This window comes from Harpegnathos saltator, unplaced genomic scaffold, assembly GCF_003227715.2.
Source record: "Harpegnathos saltator strain DR-91 unplaced genomic scaffold, Hsal_v8.6 scaffold252, whole genome shotgun sequence".
NCBI lineage: Eukaryota > Metazoa > Arthropoda > Insecta > Hymenoptera > Formicidae > Harpegnathos > Harpegnathos saltator.
This window is the reverse complement of record NW_020230042.1, coordinates 59,882-78,303: the sequence shown is the minus strand read 5'-3', so window position 1 is coordinate 78,303 and position 18,422 is coordinate 59,882. Positions and strand designations below refer to the sequence as shown.

General features: G+C 37.4%; 4 protein-coding genes across 10 annotated transcripts; 2 read left to right on the top strand and 2 right to left on the bottom strand.

Moving 5' to 3' along the window:
* Positions 1-1,435: 1,435 nt before the first annotated feature.
* Positions 1,436-5,981, top strand: Rac1 (ras-related protein Rac1). Its single transcript, XM_011147772.3, has 3 exons — positions 1,436-2,171; positions 3,266-3,653; positions 3,943-5,981. Exons 1-3 carry the CDS (start codon positions 2,137-2,139, stop codon positions 4,096-4,098), a joined length of 579 nt encoding a protein of 192 aa, XP_011146074.1. The 5' UTR covers positions 1,436-2,136; the 3' UTR covers positions 4,099-5,981.
* A 472-nt stretch (positions 5,982-6,453) lies between these two features.
* On the bottom strand, positions 6,454-11,634 carry Exo70 (exocyst complex component 7). 5 transcript variants are annotated; one of them, XM_025299066.1, is made up of 9 exons: positions 11,428-11,634; positions 11,247-11,331; positions 10,708-10,946; positions 10,060-10,443; positions 9,157-9,731; positions 8,314-8,865; positions 7,740-7,977; positions 7,146-7,415; positions 6,454-6,819 (listed from the first exon to the last, which is right to left on the bottom strand). In XM_025299066.1, exons 4-9 carry the CDS (start codon positions 10,310-10,312, stop codon positions 6,548-6,550), a joined length of 2,160 nt encoding a protein of 719 aa, XP_025154851.1. In that variant the 5' UTR covers positions 10,313-10,443; positions 10,708-10,946; positions 11,247-11,331; positions 11,428-11,634; the 3' UTR covers positions 6,454-6,547. The 5 variants fall into 5 exon arrangements, with proteins under 5 accessions (XP_025154851.1, XP_025154852.1, XP_025154850.1 ...); XM_025299067.1 differs by lacking the exon at positions 11,428-11,634 and having other exon boundaries at positions 10,060-10,290; positions 10,394-10,443; positions 11,247-11,345; XM_025299065.1 differs by lacking the exon at positions 11,428-11,634 and having other exon boundaries at positions 11,247-11,345.
* Positions 11,635-11,800: 166 nt separating this feature from the next.
* LOC112588614 (uncharacterized) lies at positions 11,801-12,741 on the bottom strand. The gene is made up of 3 exons (XM_025299070.1): positions 12,425-12,741; positions 12,004-12,189; positions 11,801-11,914 (listed from the first exon to the last, which is right to left on the bottom strand). The coding sequence occupies exons 1-3, from the start codon at positions 12,502-12,504 to the stop codon at positions 11,812-11,814; spliced, it is 369 nt and encodes a 122-aa protein (XP_025154855.1). The 5' UTR covers positions 12,505-12,741; the 3' UTR covers positions 11,801-11,811.
* An 873-nt stretch (positions 12,742-13,614) lies between these two features.
* Positions 13,615-18,389, top strand: LOC105187147 (phosphoribosyl pyrophosphate synthase-associated protein 2). Of its 3 annotated transcripts, none has more exons than XM_011147762.2 (6): positions 13,623-13,905; positions 14,563-14,706; positions 15,744-16,152; positions 16,640-16,918; positions 17,015-17,161; positions 17,783-18,388. In XM_011147762.2, the coding sequence occupies exons 2-6, from the start codon at positions 14,630-14,632 to the stop codon at positions 17,939-17,941; spliced, it is 1,071 nt and encodes a 356-aa protein (XP_011146064.1). In that variant the 5' UTR covers positions 13,623-13,905; positions 14,563-14,629; the 3' UTR covers positions 17,942-18,388. The 3 variants fall into 3 exon arrangements, with proteins under 3 accessions (XP_011146066.1, XP_011146064.1, XP_025154931.1); XM_025299146.1 differs by lacking the exon at positions 13,623-13,905 and adding an exon at positions 14,832-14,944; XM_011147764.2 differs by lacking the exon at positions 17,015-17,161 and having other exon boundaries at positions 13,615-13,905; positions 17,783-18,389.
* Positions 18,390-18,422: the final 33 nt, after the last annotated feature.

Sequence of the window (18,422 nt, the reverse complement as noted above, 5' to 3'; positions counted from 1 at the left end):
TGAGTCTATATTTTATCAAGAAATCTTGATCCGTAGAAAAATATTCACACACATGCATTAATTTAAAAATACAATTGAATTGTTTCTAAAACTTAAAAATTTCAATTTTACCTTTCGATGCTCTTAACGCGATCTCTTTTTCGAGAAACATAGTGATCATTTCGTTATCCACTAATACGGGGAATTCAACTTTGTCCATTGTACGTATCTGTAATTATCTGTATGTTTAAAAAAAAAAATATCGGTACGTTAAATATATCAGTCGTCACGTCACGTTGTCAGTATTTAAATAGGGTTATATAAAAGATTATAAATACTAATCTGCGCATGCCCGCATCAACTGCTTCTAGTCCGAGCTGTAGTAGCTGATGCGCGCTTAATGCGATAGAGGTGGGGGGATTCTAGGGAATTCTATACGCCACCAATGCACGCATTAGCTGAAACGGAACGGTTCTGGATGCAGTTAATGCGCTCGATGCGTGAAACGGAATGGACCCTAAATCTAATTGGTGGTTGTGCCGTGTGTAAGTATTTGATACATAGATGTGTATGAAGTTGTGTGTTAGTGAAATTGTATGTGTGTGTATGAAAAAAAAGACGCATGCATAACCTCTGCAAAATATTGTCAGTGTAAATAATTGTTATCATTTTGTTACATTTACTATTTGCCAGTGACAGCCAAGTCGTTGCATCACACGCTCTGAATATGCGCACTATTATAGCCAATGAAACTAAAGCCAGCGGCACACGGTGCTTGTTTTCGTGCTGGATTGCATGCTGGATGAAAATACTGCGTTGTGATTGGTATATTTTCGAAGATGGATGAAAATGCACCAATCAGAACGCAGTATTTTCATCCAGCAAGCAATCCAGCACGAAAACAAGCATCGTGTGCCGCTGGCTTTAGGCACAGTCGCCCTCCGCATTTCAGCACAACTCCCCTCGCCTGTCTTATGGGCCTATGCTTTGTCCCTATTATATTCCTATTATATATGTCTATGTCTAAATCCCGTAGGATTAACGGTCTTTATTAGTTATTTCGTCGGTGTCGGAGCTTAGTAGTCAGCCTGACTTTATATATGTATGTTTTTCATAAAAAAGAAAAAAGAAAAGAAAAAGAAATTACTCTTAGAAAAGAAGGAATTAAGGAAATGATTATCATCCTCCTAGGTTTATTCTCCTCTTATAGGTACATTGACTCATTTTATACAATGTAAAATAAATAAATTTGCTATTGAATTATATTGATGAGAAAAGAGGTGAAATTCCTCGGCGAATTATCTATTTTGGCTCACTCTTCAAATGGCATAATGTCGGTAAGATTTCAATATTGGTAAAGATCAATGTCGGGCAACGATAATTGAGCTAACGTAACTTGGCAAATTGCTGTATCGATACGTACTATACTTGTGTACTACATCGATCGAGATTACATGGGTTTGGCATTATCGCGAAACATCGCGCCGTGCATCGCGTTGTTTCTGGTAGTCTCACACCCCAGGACAAATTGTTCGAATTCCGAAGGAGAGTCGCGCGAGTCGCTTCGCGTTATCTCCCGCTGCGATCAGCGCGTCAGCGCGCTCGTGTACCTTCGAAAACTGAACGTCTCCTCTCGTTCAGTCGCGAACCCAACCAGAGACCAAACCGGACACGGCTCAACCAATCGGTCGTTTGCGCTGATCGCATTCATCGTGCGCCTTGATCGCGCTTTTGTATTTTCGTCGCGCTTGGTCGTGCTCAAACCTCGATCGTGCCATCCCTTCCGTTGCGTCTCGTTCTAACCTCAATTTTCCATCTCATCCTCCCTCCCTCTTTTACTCGCGCGCGCGCGCGCGCGCGCGCGCTTCCTCTCGGCTTCCTCTCTCAATCGCACGCAGCCCCTTCTCCTCACGACCATTTTCCTGTCGCGTACGTACGTACCGCCGCCGCGCCATCGGTTCCTCCGTCCCTTCCTGCCGCGCGCTCGTTCAACTCCTCCTCTCTCTCTCTCCCTCTCTCTCTCTCTCCCTCTCTCTCCCTCTCTCTCCCCTCCCTCCTCCTCCTCCTCCTCCTTCCTCCCTTCTGTAAATCGACTAGTGTATCGTTGCACGATTTTACGTGCTCCCGTGTGCGTTACGAATTGCTTCAAGATCCAGGATGCAAGCTATCAAGTGCGTGGTCGTCGGCGACGGGTACGTAATAGGCAGGATGATTAAGTAAAGAGCATCGTTTACGGAAACTCGAGTTCGAACGTAGGAAAGAACAGTTCGTTTACGAAGGGATCGAAAAGATCTATTGTTAAAGAAACGATCACGAACGAGCGAGCATGCGAACGAACGGTCGGGCAGACAGACAAACGGACGGACGGACGGACGAATGGACGAACGAATAAACGAATGAACGAACAAATAAACAAACAAACAAACGTACAGTTACTTTGGACATTTTCCAATCATACTAGCTCTGGCTTGACCATTTCGATGTTTTTTTTCGAAATGCTAGCGCTAGCTCCCTTAATTCTTTTAGCTCACGGAGCTCACCCACCACGCCCGTGAATCTGCGAAACGACGACGTGACGTGTATTCGCTCGCACAAGTTTTCACGACAATGTCACATTTTTTCGCACGTTTCACGGTCGTTTATCAATGCCTGCCCGACTGACATGTCATGTATACATGTGTATGGACACACACACACACACACACACACACACACACACACACACACACACACACACACACACACACACACACACACACACACACACACACACACACACACATATACATCATATCTCTGACATATCGAAACGCGCGAGATTAGTCTTGTTGAGATTAAGGATATCGGTATTGTCTACTTGAAGTAAGAATGCGCATTAAAACGCTCGCAATTGCAACGATGATTAACGACTTAACATTTCGACGGCCGTTTTCACACGTACGTGACTACCTTCTGCTAATGAAACCGTTTACTTACAAAACATTTCTCGATAATAATATTTTACGGCTATAATATTATAAGGGCTATATAAAATTGGATGTACGGATCAGTGTACAAGAAGGATGCTCATCTCTTTCTTATCTTGGAAGCGATCTGTTGAAGTTGTCCTTGGCAGTAAAGTTTCTTTTCCAGATTAGCACGGCCGTCAATGTTAACTAAGTCTCGGATGAATATTTTGTTTTATTCGTATAGTGATTCATCCAACAATTGTTGCTTACGCTTACGCATTTTCTACGAAACACTACTGGACATTACGCACAAATCATTTGATATTTATATTCTCCAGAGCGGTTGGTAAAACATGTTTGCTGATAAGCTACACTACCAATGCATTTCCTGGGGAATACATTCCAACAGTATTCGACAATTATTCCGCGAATGTAATGGTCGATGGAAAGCCGATTAATCTCGGCTTGTGGGACACAGCAGGACAGGAGGATTACGACAGACTACGACCGTTGTCTTATCCACAAACTGATGTTTTCTTGATCTGCTTCTCGTTGGTAAACCCGGCGAGTTTTGAAAATGTTCGTGCCAAGTGGTATCCCGAAGTACGTCATCATTGTCCTGCTACTCCGATTATTTTGGTTGGTACCAAGCTAGATCTGCGCGAAGATAAGGAGACTATTGAGCGTTTAAAAGACAAGAAACTGGCTCCCATTACTTACCCTCAGGTTTGTCTCATAGTTTCTTCATCATATGATGCAATGTTAGGAAAATTTTCTCTACATGTTGAAAGTGTTACTCGCAATAAGTAATTAACTCCAAGTTCTTATTTGTACGAATAAGGAGATAAATAGTAAATTGTTGATGTATTAGTAATAAAAGAGATTTTTGTCAATTTGTGTCAATTGCAAACAAATACGAAAAACATGAGAAATTCAACCAAGTTATAACGTCTAGTAGCGCTTGTTACTCTTGTAATTTAATTTGCATTCCAAAATATGTCTTATCTGTGTGTAGGGCTTGGCGATGGCGAAAGAAATCGGTGCTGTCAAATATTTGGAATGTTCAGCTTTGACACAGAAAGGTTTGAAGACTGTATTCGATGAAGCGATACGTGCTGTATTGTGCCCTGTTCTGCAAGTGAAGCCAAAGCGCAGATGTTTCCTTCTATAATATTAAATGTAACCCTTATGCACGATGGTACCGGGATGTGTTAAAGTGCATCGTCTCATCTTCTCAGTGTACCAAGCTTGAATCAGGACGTTACCGACATCAGAACCCCGTTGTACAGCCTACATCAGCATCAATAGGCTGCAAATATCTGCCAGCATAAGCGCACAAACATCAGTTTGGTGTATTTTTCAGCAAGCGAAACAAGGAAGAGTTTGAGAATTATTAATAATTCATAATATAAATTTCCTCTTGCAATTCAGCATTTTGAAGGAAATAATTGTGGAGGTTTTGTGCTGTCTATGCAAACAAAGCTTCCGTTTTAGACTTGAATCACGATACTATAATATAGGGCTATAAATTGCAATCTGACTGGATGTTTTAAGCGAAAAGTGTAAAAGAAGCCAAAATATCTGAATTAACGCTGTACAGAGTATATTAGAGAGAGAGAGAGAGAGAGAGAGAGAGAGAGAGAGAGAGAGAGAGAGAGAAAGAGAGAGAGAGAGAGAGAGAGAGAGAGAGAGAGAGAGAGAGAGAGAGAACGTGCGCACGTGTGTCTGTGTGTGTGTGTGTGTGTGTGTGAGAAAGAGAAAGTACAAGTGTGAGAGCGTGAAAGAAAATGTTATAATTAATAATGTATGGTAAAAAAGAAACAAATATTACTATGTAATTGTATAAGCGTCCAAACATTGTATTGTATACTGATCAGTCAAATCAAAGAGGAAAACCATTTTATGCTATTTGCCATTGTACATTTTAGGTAGGACGTACGTAGTTAACGCATTAAAAAAAAAACTAATTTTCCTTATTGCGATATTTCCATATGTATCAAGATATAAAGAGGCAGAGAGAAAGAGAGAGAAAATATTTTTTAGAAGTATGCATAGTACTTGGCTGATCTGTTTGGACGATATTCATCTAGATGTTCATTAAATGTGAATGCTGATAACTATACGCGTGTATGCGCGGTTATACATACACATACATATACATGCTACATGTTATACATAAACATTTCTTCATGTACTTAGAACAACAGTATATACTTTCTCAATTCAGTATATTCGATATTTGTTACAAATTTTTACGTTATATTTCCACAAACAAAATCTGTTGGGCTTTAAAATATAGATCTAAAAAGTCAGATCGTCAATGTGTTAGGTTTATTTAAAAAGAATTGTACATAAAAATAATTTCTTCGTGAAATACAAGGATAGTGGGTCGAGAGTGGCATGATGAATATTCGAATGCCATTCGATGATGTAATGTGCACGTCCGATATTTAAATTCTGTTTGTACACCGTTTATCAAAAGCAATTTTATCATGAGCTCATCATATGGTTCTGCAATGACGCAAGCGGTAACAGCGGAAACAGCAGCAGCCGCACATAACATGGCTTCCTTCTTTCACTAAATTTGTTAACACTATCGAACATATACCGTAATTTTTAAATAGCTAACTAACAATTTTATGTATGATATATATATATGTGTGTGTGTGTGTGTGTGTGTGTGTGTGTGTGTAATCACATAAATATCAAATCAAGTTTAACGATTCCTCTGCTTCATCGCATCTTTCATGTTGCAAGGGATTTACAACACAAGATGCCTGTGATTAGCATGCATAAAACATGTTCTCTCACTAAAACTATCGTGTCACAGAACCAAGTATTGTCACATTTAAGAAAACTGGATATTGCTATTGAAGCAGAGGACGACACAGATGCTTATGTGTGTGAAAGAATCAGAGAGTGTTGGCAATGTGGATGAAAGAAAAAGACAGATCGGGAAAAGTGAGTGAACGGGTGAGAGAATGAATAAATGCGTATTGGTAGTACGAGTATATAGATAATGAGAGAGAATATCCTATAGTGTTAACAAATGTATATAATTGCTAAACTTCAAATGTATTCCTACTTATTACCACATATAATACGCGTAATGTGTGTGAATCTATTATAAGTGGTGATATGAGTCGTATACATTCACACACATATACATAGCACACACACACACACACACACACACACACACAATTCATGCATACACATCTGTGTGCACACAACATACATACATACATATGTATATATAAAAACTTAATCGACTCTAAAGTGAACAAGTTGTTTTTTATATATTATAAATATATATATATATATATGTGTGTGTGTATACATATATACAAAGATATATATGTAATATATATATATATATATATGTGTGTGTGTGTGTGTATATGTATGTATGTATGTATAAATCAGGGCTGGACCAAGACCTAACTCAATTGTCGCAGATCCATTAACCTGTGCAATCCGTTTTCAAAAAATGAAAAGATTCGGCCCACAGAAAGAATCACAAAAATACTGTAACTAAATATGCTTTATTAAATGGGTGTTTATTAAATTATTTTTACTATTCTTTTTCGAGAACAATCTTCTCGATAATACAATTTGTATTACGCAGCAGCGTCGAAGAATGTATTAATTAATGCCGAAATTTGATCGGGCGTATACTTGATGTATTTACCCGGATTCTTCGAGAACGATACGCCACGATACTTGGTGTGAAACGCAATATATAAAGGAACGATTGCTTCGTGCAGTTCCTTTCTTAATTCCTCGCGTAAACGTCTATCAGGTACAGAATAAGAACGTTGACATTTGGCCACTTCCTCGAGTTCTCTCGTAAATCCCAAAAATTTCTCCTTCAGTGTTTTGGCGGCAAGATCTATGAGAGAAAGTATACGAAAATCTGATAGGGCTAACAATTGAATACGAAAATCACATAAGACTAACAATTGTATTCTGGGTCTGCTAATTGTTGAAAAAAATCTCAATAATCGTTTCAGAGAATATAACAAGAGTAGAATATATAATAATTCAGTATATAAAATTGACAGAATAGACACGTTTTTTACTTACTTGTGTGATGTCATGAGAGAAACGTGTCTGGAGTCTCATTTATTACAAGTTCAAATTTAATTATTTAATTTCTATAGTCAATGTCGTGACATACGTTGGCACACACATACACGCGCGCATATACGTACAAACCTGCTTCATCTGTGGATTGCTCGAGGTACGATCGTGCTTTGGCAAATGTTGTAGCGACATAATTGTTTTTGTCCTTGAAAAGTAGATCGTGATATGTCTGTTCTGCACTCGGCTCGGCTAGTAGTAGCAGCTCCATAAGAGAACTTCGACGTAGAGCATTAACCACATAATTATGATTATTTAGCCGAAATAAAGCTCGTAAAGCAAGATCGGAGTAAGACGCATCGCTTTTACTCACTAGGGCCAGATTCAATTGAGCGAGAACCTTTTCTGCAAGAAGAAGAAGAAGAAACGATTGTCGTCGGATTAATAATGTTATTTTTATTTCAGCTGTCTCACAGACGAAAATATACAAAGTAGAGAAACAGCGTGGAGACGAAAGGAGGAACGATCTCGATCGAGTTTTATGATACTCTACCTCCATTCTGATTCGATCAGAGATTAGTACTCGATAGAAAGTGAACTTGAAGAGATGAGAAGAGCAATTGCTTTTTATCGCATTAATGGTGTTATTTCAATTTTAGCTGTTATAAATTATGTGAGACACAATTTATGCCAACTATATAACATAAAACATAAAATGCGCAAACTTACTGACATATACGCCGAGGATCATTCTATATCCATTTCCTGCATTTTTTCCGGACGATATAGCTTGATCTATGTCAGTATTACGACGAAGAACAGCACCGGCCGTGTCTGCATATTCAGCCAATTGTTCCAGAAAAACTAAAACATTACTAGTTCCTTCCGCCACAGTGCCGTCTTTCGGTAAAGCCGCACCGGATTCGTTTCTCACACTTTCCGCAAAATCTTCCAAGGCTTTGGCACCCTATAATAGAAGAGAAATGCGAAAATTGTATCATCCTTCTACAGCAAGACTATTACAGCAGTCACTAGAAAAAGAAAAGATCAGCTCTTATAACCAATATTTTCTGTAAATTGTGTATATACACATGTCGCGCGCGCATACATATACGTACGTACGTATGTACGCACGTACGTACGCACGCACGCACACGTACGGCGCTGAATCGATAGTAATAGTTGTAAAAATAATTTGTAAAAAGATAGTCCAATTTGCGGCATAGAGTTCTTGAGCTCTTGAGGAAGATGCTTGTAACCAAAATTGATGATACAATAAGTGTAGAAAGGCGAGGAAACGTACGGTTGCGTTCAACGTGTCGAGTACTGAGGCGAACTTGGAGCGAAGTGCATAATCGCAGCCCTCGACCGTTCTCTCGAGATCTGGTTTCAATTCGCCGAGATGTTTTAGAATCGGGAATACTACGAGAACCGCGGAGAAATCACGTCTCGAGATGCATCGTTTGGCACGTGTGGCTATGCTATCCCCATCGTGCGCAACGAGATCCATCGCGTCGCGAACGGTAGCCTCGAGCACTTGAGCTTGCAACGAAGTCGGCAAGATCCTCGCGACTAGCGTTCGCTCGGCCTGCATGAGCTTGTGTAAGCCTGCTGTTAATAGGAGATAATTCTCCATCTCCTGTTCGTCCGGTGCTGCGTCCTCGATCGAGTACACGGAGAGCTGTGGTGTCGGTTTCCTGGATGTCGTCAATGACAGATTCAACCCCGTCGTCTGCGATGCTTTCAACAACATTCTGTTTGCTTTCTTCTCCAGAACATGCTGTAGACGACGAGACGCTCTACGTCCCGCGTTCTCCTGACCTCCCAGCGAATGCCGATTGGCGAATTTAGCTCTCTGCAAGTAGTTACTTTCGTTATTATGACATATAAGCCTGTCTCAGAGAGGATTTAATTTGCAAACTCCCCTCTCCTAGTATCTGTACCAGGCGGTGACGGCAGTGAGAATATATCATTGATGCGACAAGTCACTCAAATAAGATATTGGTTCAGACATAAAACGCTTTACACATCCACGGTTGACGCGAACGTACAAAGTGTCATGTCACAAGGATTCACGCTATTTTATCTCTATGCGCATTCTTTCTTCGCTTATCACCTCCTAATGTATGTTTCCCTTTTCTTTTACCGGCATAGGATTTCCCGCGTGCGTGCTACCACCACTGGCGCTCCTTTGATGTTCCTTGAGCAGTTGTAACGATCTCGAGACAATGGCGGAACGCACAGAAGCGTATATCTTTATGTGTTTACGATGTCCTCTTTCCTCGAGCCATCCAGCGATCCAAAGCAAATCGCTCGTAACACTCTCTGGCAACTGACACAAAGACTGCGGCGCATCCTCACCGCTAGTGTCCTCGTCAGAACCGATCAGATCCAACAGCACAATGGGTAAGATCGGTTTACTTTGGCGTGTCAGGATATCATGAAATTCGGCATAAAGCGATTCTAGGCCGATCGAGAAGAGACTCGTGACATTCTCCAATTCGACAGAGCTAGGGTTGTTTTTCTGGAAGTACCGTTGCGCGTTATACAAACGGTTCATGGCTTCGAGAAAACCGTCCAAACCACTGGGACCACTCGGTTCGGCACGGACTGCATCTTCCACTTCTTGACAAACACCATAATATCCAATAGCGTGATCCAGCACGCTCAGAGTCTTCTCTATGTCTGCAATATGTAAGTACAGGTTGACTCTCAACGGTACTAGAAAAATTAAAGGCTCAATTATGAAATCTATATATAATAGATTCATCAGGTAAATCCTAGAACAATATGTCCTAACGTTGAAACAATTGCACAGTGTTTCCTCAATTCTTGAGCAATTTTGCATTGCTCACAACAACCGGAATGATTCACAAAGCCATAGTTTTCAACTCGAGTCACTGACTCGACGGATTCAAAGTTTGTTGCAAGAAAGAACAACGCTGAGCCTCGAGTATCGTGTATCGAGTATTGAGAGTGAGAGTGAGAGTGAGAGAGAGAGAGAGAGAGAGAATCGAGTTGAAAAAAAAAGATAATATGAAACACATACTGTGTTGCTGAGCTTGGAGATTTCCTGTCTCATTGTAAACAGGAAGTATCGTGCGACGCAATGTAGCTAAACGTTCTTCCAACGAAGAAAGTATTCCCACTACACCGTTTGTCAATCGTCGGCTACGTTCCTCCGCCTCTTTCAGAGCCTCCAGAGCAGCGATTTCTGACTCTAATTTACACTGTATCTCGAATCGCCTCTCGGACGTGTCGGCTCGTGTCGTATGCATACCTTTTTCGTATGTTTTGTACATGATGATGCATAAAAATAGCAATTTACGAATTGACAATGAACAAATGGATATCAAAGGTGACAGGTGACTTCAGTAACATACTTGATAACTGGTGCTGCTTGTTTCCGAGTTCTACATGTCGCAGTTCGCGTCTAAAAAAAAATCTAAAATCTTAGATATTATCACTAACTGGTGTCAAACACGTGTATGTACATACGTACACACGTGCGTGTCAATACTCAACGATATTGAACATGACAATTGTGCATCGTTACTTTTTGTCAGTACTATTGTTATTATTATTGTTACCGTTACTACTACCGCTACTACTGCTATTACTGTGTAGTCACATAAAAAATAATAAAAACCGAAAAGGATAAAGAAAACACATTTACGATATCCCTACAAGTTTCTACCTTGACCATAGACCTTTGGACTTTTTAAAACAGCAGGACGATGTCAGAGGTTACACTGTCCAAGGTTCGTACATAGAGGAACGGAACAAGGTCAGTTCAGTACAGTTCAATATATGGCTCCGGACCTTTGACTATATAACTATGGACTGCTAGCAATGACTTTGGGCATCTATGAACATCTGCAGCGCCGCCAGTACCAAACACGGCCATTATTAGAACTATCATCGCACTTTTCATTCCTGTTTTACCATTAAAAAGATATTATTTGCGATCATGAATTTATAAGGAAAGGAAAATATAAAGAACACAAAATATGCTGTATATAATAAAAATTACATTAGTTATATAGTTTATGTTATGAAAATCTTTTTTATACAATAACAATTAGTATTTATATATAAATAAAAATAAAAATATATATGTTAAACATAGCATCACATAACATATATATGTTAAACATAACATAAATAAAAATAGAACTTTGTTATTAATGTAAAAAAAAACGTTACATTTTCCATATTTGTTAAGATATTACTGACCTTTGAATAAAATAATTTTTGTAAACTGATGTCTGATGTACTCAATATTTTGGCTCATTAATTTCCCTTCATAATTCATAAGAATCTGTATATAACATTCTATAATTAATTTAATTAAATAATATTTGTGATTTTCGAAAACGTCTAACTCATTAACGTGGTTGTTAAAATTTATAAATACCTTATCCATATCAATATTACGTATTGTTTTTATAATTATTTCTTGGCATGCATTTTTCTTATACAAATTATTCTGTAATTTATAAAAATTAAAAACTTTATCAGCGGCAACAATGAGTTTATATGTATCTTCTCGTGGATAATGTAAATATCCACAGCTTTTTCTTTCTATGAATGTAGACTTCATAACTGTACATTCGTTAAAAAGATAATTCGTTAAAAAGACATGTTTCGCAAGTAATCTTTTTTAATAATTTAATAATTAAACTTCCTTAAACTACTTGACGACATGTTTGCCACTTTTTCGGTTGTAATATCTCCTGGATATCTTATTAAACATTTATCACTTGACGCCACAGTATTGGTTTTTGTTGAATATGTCATATCATCTTGTGTTTGTCCTTGATGAGAGAATTGTTGATTCATCTTCCATCAATACTTCAGAAGATGCATTATTGTTTTCGTTACAGTGTATACTTTCTGTTATGCTATTAACAATTTTTTTTTATTTGTATAAAGTTTGTATGAAAATGGTATTATTATAGTTTAAATGTATTAACAATTTTAGTAATATTACCTTAAATTAGAAACATGTGGAAATATAGATGGTACAGATCCTTCGTACAAGCGTAATGATGACAATCCAGTTTTGTACATACAGGTTTCATTAAAATGTTCTTGACATACAGTGCTATTTGTTTTTATGGCCACATTTTTCAATGCTTTCACCCATTTTGTACGATGTTCCAGATTTTTTGGAAATCTAAAAATATTAATAAAGATTTAAACTATTTTAGTAATATATTTGTTTCATATGATATTCTCATACATGTCTAAACACATGAAATTGTACAAACATTACTTTTAATTGCCGTATTATTATTGCAATCTCATGTGTTTATATGTATACACATATTATACGACACTGCTTTCTTACTTTATTTAAAAATTAACCATTTAATAAGTTATTGTTGTAATGTAACATGAGAGAGACTTACGCAAATAAAGCCACATGCTTTCCTGTCTTTTTCTCTTTATGAATAGAATTATTGCACCAATGGACAACACAGTATTTCATTTTTATTTATTATTTTCTTGTTTGTAATTGCCGTGTTATTATATATCTCATATGGTATAATATATAGCTACTAGATACGTCTACTTCGTTATCATTCGTTATGCTCAACGAGTTCCATCATTTGCCGTGTTTGGTACTGGCGGCGCTGCAGATGTTTGTAGACACTTATTGCGTGGAAAAGTAAGCTGCTAGCAGTCCATAGTTATATAGTCAAAGGTCGCAACACGCATGATGCATATCGTAGGACGTAGAAATTTGGTCTGTTCTTTTCAGCTGCACTGCGGAACTAGTGCAATAAGTTAGAATGAGACAGGTATATTTTTTCTCACTTTAACTTATCGCACCAATTCAGTAGTGCAGCTAAAAAGAACAGACCAATTGACTAACTACAGTCGAATGTAAAGCCAGCGGCACACGGTGCTTGTTTTCGTGTTGGATTGCTTGCTGGATGAAAATACTGCGTTCTAATTGGTGCATTTCCGAAGATGGATGGAAATGCACCAATCAGAACGCAGTATTTTCATCCAGCAAGCAATCCAACACGAAAACAAGCACCGTGTGCCGCTGGCTTTAGGAAAATGATCAACTATGATTGGTTAATTTCTGCGTTTTGCGTATTGCGACCTATGTAGACAAGCCGTTAATAACGATCCCCGTGACATTAAACAAAAAACATCTAGGGAATGATTAAAGTAAAAAATCATATATTATACGATAATCGATTTTATAATATAAATATAATCGATATCAAAATAATCGAGGTGATATCGTATATCCCTGAAACAGAGGGGTGTTGGAGAATTTGCCGGGGTGTCGGGGAGGGAATACGGGAGTAGTTCCCCTGACTCCCGTCACCATGGTCCGACTGGTAGACATCCCGCAGGGGTTTTAGTCGGTAAGAGTCCGACATAACCCCCGACCCCCCCAAAGGATCGGGGGTATCCATGAGGACTTCCCCTGTGTTAACAAAAAAAAAATGTTGGAGAATTTTGGTCTGTTCTTTGTAGCTGCGCTGTTAAACTGGTGCAATAAGTTAAAGTGAGACAAATATAGGTTTTCTCACTCTAGCTTATTGCACTAGTTCAGTAGTGCAGCTACAAAGAACAGACCATTTGTCTTATCAGGTATCGTACAATGGCGTTGGGGAATTCGCTTTAACAGGCGCCTGGAGCCAAAATTGAGAGAGAGAGAGAGAGAGAGAGAGAGAGAGAGAGAGAGAGAGAGAGAGCGGGAGAGAGAGAAAGAGAGAGAGAGCGGGAGAGCGAGAGAGAGAGAGTCTTATCAGGCACCTGGAGTCAAGAGTGAGAGAGCATCGAATAGGACAGTGGAAGAAGCAATACAAAAATATCGAACATTGTTTTTCAATTTAACTCGACAGTAAAGTCAGATGATTACCGTCTTGTAAGTAGATTAATTATTACAAACAAGTTGAGTGACGAAGCCAGTCAACAAACAGTTTAATCGACATAGCATAGGATGGCGTAATCACATCACAAAGTTGTACATACATCACCCACCCATACACAATACATACATGTACATTATATATATATATGTATATATATATATTTATTTATTTATTTATTTATTTATACGGGAAAACGGTCTAATCGATTATTTATTATGACATACACATTATCATATATGTGCGTGTGCGTGTGCGTGCGTGCGTGTGTGCGTGTGCGTGTGTGTGTGTGTGTGTGTGTGTGTGTGTGTGTGTGTGTGTGTGTGTGTGTGTGTGTGTGTGTGTGTGTGTGTGTGTGTGTGTGTGTGTGTGTGTGTGTTTCACAGCCTTATGCTATGTTTTGTGTCACGTTTGTATAATTCAAGGAAGCTTACCCTATTATTGTTGAGTTTTGTGTGTGTGTGTATCTTTTCTCTCTTTTGAAATCACTGATACACACAAATTATTTGCGTTTTCGAACAATAGAGTTTGTCCATTATTAAGTCTTTGTATAGTTTTATAACTTTCTGTAACTTTGTAATATATAATCTCTGTTGCAAAAGATCTAGATCTAAATCCAAATTGATATAAAGGTATGGTATCTTTTTATGCAGGAAGATTTTGCTGTTTGTTTTGTGAAGGATATTGATACTGCATACAGTTTCTGAATAAACGGGACTGATGGATAAGCCGGTTTCATCTGACATAGTCATCATTGCGGGTAATTCTCATCCGGAACTCGCCAATCTTATTGCAAAGTAAGTTATATCTCAAAGGTATGCATAATTAAACCTTATTCTCATCAGAAATAGTGTCATTTTTATGCATCTTCACGATTACTGTACAAAACTAATTATACTAACAATAGGTTCATTCTCCTTAGCTGTACACTATATTATGTTCTTTGTGCTTCAAAGTGAAACACATAAATATGCACATTCGGGCACTGACAAGAATATAGACTGCAAAGGGTTTCTAAGAATATATAAAAAGAGAGTAAGCTAAATCAAGAATATATATACTAATTGTAATAAAAAATTACAAAGATGTTTGCTTTAGAGTACTTATCATTATTTTATATTATTATCATTACATTACAGTTATAACATATGCTGTAGCTATGATATTATATAATGAAAAACCATATTTGCTTGCAAACCATTTGTTATCAATACACAAATTATTTTCTCCGAAGTAAAAGTTTTAAGTAAAAACTTTTAGTGCATCGATATGTGTATCGAATGAGTGCAAAAGTTAGATGGGTTTCTCAAAGATATAACTGATCCAGTTTTATGGCAGTGCTTACAAATATGTAGATGTTTGATATACCAAGGATAGTAGAAATCAATGGTGGTTACTTAATAAAAGGACAATAAATTATTTTTAATAAGATTAAATTACTCAGTCCATTTTCCTATCGTAAAATCCATCAAAACTTTTATGCTCGCTCAATGTAAGTTGAATCAAATGAACGATATAAATTTGTACTTTCCTTGCAATGCAGACTATAAGTATGAAATCTTTGATTATAAAAAAAAAAAAGATAAAAAGGAAAGAAAATGATTGTAAACTTAATATATGGGCAGCAGAGATCAGATACAGTTTGAATTAAAGATTTTGTAATATTACAATGGGAATATATAAGACTGCAAACAAGAATATAAACTTTAGATAGATTATAAATAATTACAACCAAAATTTAATATTTATTTGATTGGCACCTGTATAAAGGAAAGATACAAATGGTCCAGAGAGTGTCTATATACTAAAATATTTTTTGTTTTTATGATTTAAGTCGTCTTGGTGTAAAACATGGTGGCTGTGCTGTGTATCACAAGTCAAACCGTGAAACAATGGTAGAAATAGGGGATTCTGTACGTGGAAAAGATCTGTATATAATTCAAACTGGTACAAAGGATGTGAACAACAACATAATGGAACTTCTCATCATGGCATATGCATGTAAAACATCGTCAGCCAAAAATATCGTCGGAGTGATCCCCTATTTACCTTATTCTAAGCAGTGCAAAATGCGCAAACGTGGTTGCATAGTGTCTAAACTCTTAGCCAAGATGTTGTGCAAGAGTGGTCTAACGCATATAATCACTATGGATCTCCATCAGAAAGAAATTCAAGGATTTTTTGATGTTCCTGTAGACAATCTGAGAGCTAGTCCATTTCTCTTGCAGTACATTCAAGAATCCGTATGTAATAATATATTGTTAGAATAATTTATAATTGTCATAGTTGATGTTATAATCTGTCTGCGATTTTGTAAAGCTTTCATTTGGACATATCAGAAATGACATTTTATGCAATATCACACACAAAATATTGTGCAATGTATAACTAGCACGAAACATGATATTGTTGTACAATTCCATAAATTTGATATAAAAGTCATGATGTATTTCGTTAATATTTCGTTTTTGCTTGCGGAAATTGTGTGACTGAGACTGCGTTCGGGGAGCGAGCAATAAGCGTTATTAGCGCATTCTATCTTTGTTGCATATATATAAAAAAATGACAAAGATAGAATGATGCTTTTTAGTGCTAATAACGCTAATAACGCTTCTCGAACGCAGCCTGAGTACACGACGATGACGATGCGTGCTTAATTCTCGCACTTGCGTATATGTGTGTTATGTCATATATCGTACTTTTATAGATTTTATTTTTTCCTGTCCTTAGATTCCCGACTATCATAATTCTGTGATCGTTGCAAGAAATCCGGGTAGCGCAAAAAAAGCAACTAGCTACGCCGAGAGATTGCGTCTAGGGATTGCAGTGATTCATGGAGAACAAAGGGAGGCTGAATCGGATATGAACGATGGTCGCTACTCACCACCCGCGTTAGCGTTGGCTTCGCGCACCATGGAAGTCGGTGTTGGTGTGCCAATGCACCCGGCAAAGGAAAAACCACCTATAAACGTCGTTGGAGACGTCGGTGGGCGTATCGCTATCATGGTGGTGGGTAAAGATTTTACTCAATATCGGTGTGTGCGTGTGTGTGTGCATCGAGGTTTTGCATTTAATTTTGATTCGATGACAACATGGGATTTTCAGGATGACATGATAGATGATGTACAGTCATATGTAGCAGCTGCTGAAGTGCTTAAAGAGAGAGGAGCTTGTAAAATATATGTCTTAGCTACGCACGGTTTACTTAGCTCGGACGCTCCCAGACTCATCGAGGAGTCACCAATTGATGAGGTAATAACGCAGCAAACGCACACACACACGCACACACACACACACACTATATACTTGTATAGTAATATATATATACATATAGTGTGTGTGCGCGTGTGTGCATACATATGTAATATTAAAATATGCAATAGTAAAACGTAATAATAAAACGATAGATAGTCGATTTTGCAGAGAAAATAAAAAAAAATAAAAGAGATTCATTAAGTATGATAAAAACGTCCTTTGATCTTTTCTTAATGAAATAGCAAATTCCTTTTGAATCACTTAAAAGATATTCTGTCTTATAAAGAGACTCTTAGCCCTCGGTACGTACTCTGTATGTAAATTTTGTTAGTTTTGTTACTGTACAATGCATTCGATTCTACTTAAGAGAGAATTTGTCTAAATGGAAAGAATCGGTAAAGTATTTTATTTATATTTACATTATTTTATATCTAAGGTTTTATCTCATTTTTGATTATTTATTGATTACAACAAGCACAGATCTTTGTTTCTCAATGTCGTAGGATTTAAAGACACAGTATACGGTAGTACATACTGAGGGTTCTGGTAGCTTCGTTCGATGCAACGTATTGAAATAAAAATACAAAGAAAAAACTTTGCTCGTCGAATTTTCTTTAGGTGGTTGTAACCAATACAGTTCCTCATGACGTGCAGAAAATGCAGTGCCCGAAAATCAAGACTGTTGATATCAGTATTCTCCTAGCGGAGGCAATTCGGCGTATACACAACAAAGAATCAATGTCCTATCTATTTAAGAATGTAACTTTGGAGGATTAGGAAGTAGACAATTGCATGCAAAATCGTGATCAAATCATAAATAAATAAAAATTGAAAGTTACACAAGATTCAATGCTGGGGACCATGTCCAAAGTACATATCCGTTTCTTGATTCTTTATACTATTTTTATATTTTCCCAATTGTGTTTTAACGTGACAAAAGAGAATGTATAAACTAGTCCATTGCGTTTGTGTGATGGTAAAAAGTCAATGGTAAACGGCCATAAATCCTAACTGTACATTTCCTTCTAGTTCTTGCGTAAAATGCAATTTTAAATATTGTAAAGTCTCAAGTAAGAACTCACGTGTATCATGTGCTTACCAGTCATCTAGTGCTAGCTAGTTTCGCTATATGATTCTAAGAGAAGTTCTCTTGTATTTTGTTTAAACCAAGATATATTTTACACACATACACACAAAGTATATATTTTGGTTTAAATAAAATTAAATAAAATTAAATAAAATATATATATGTATGTAT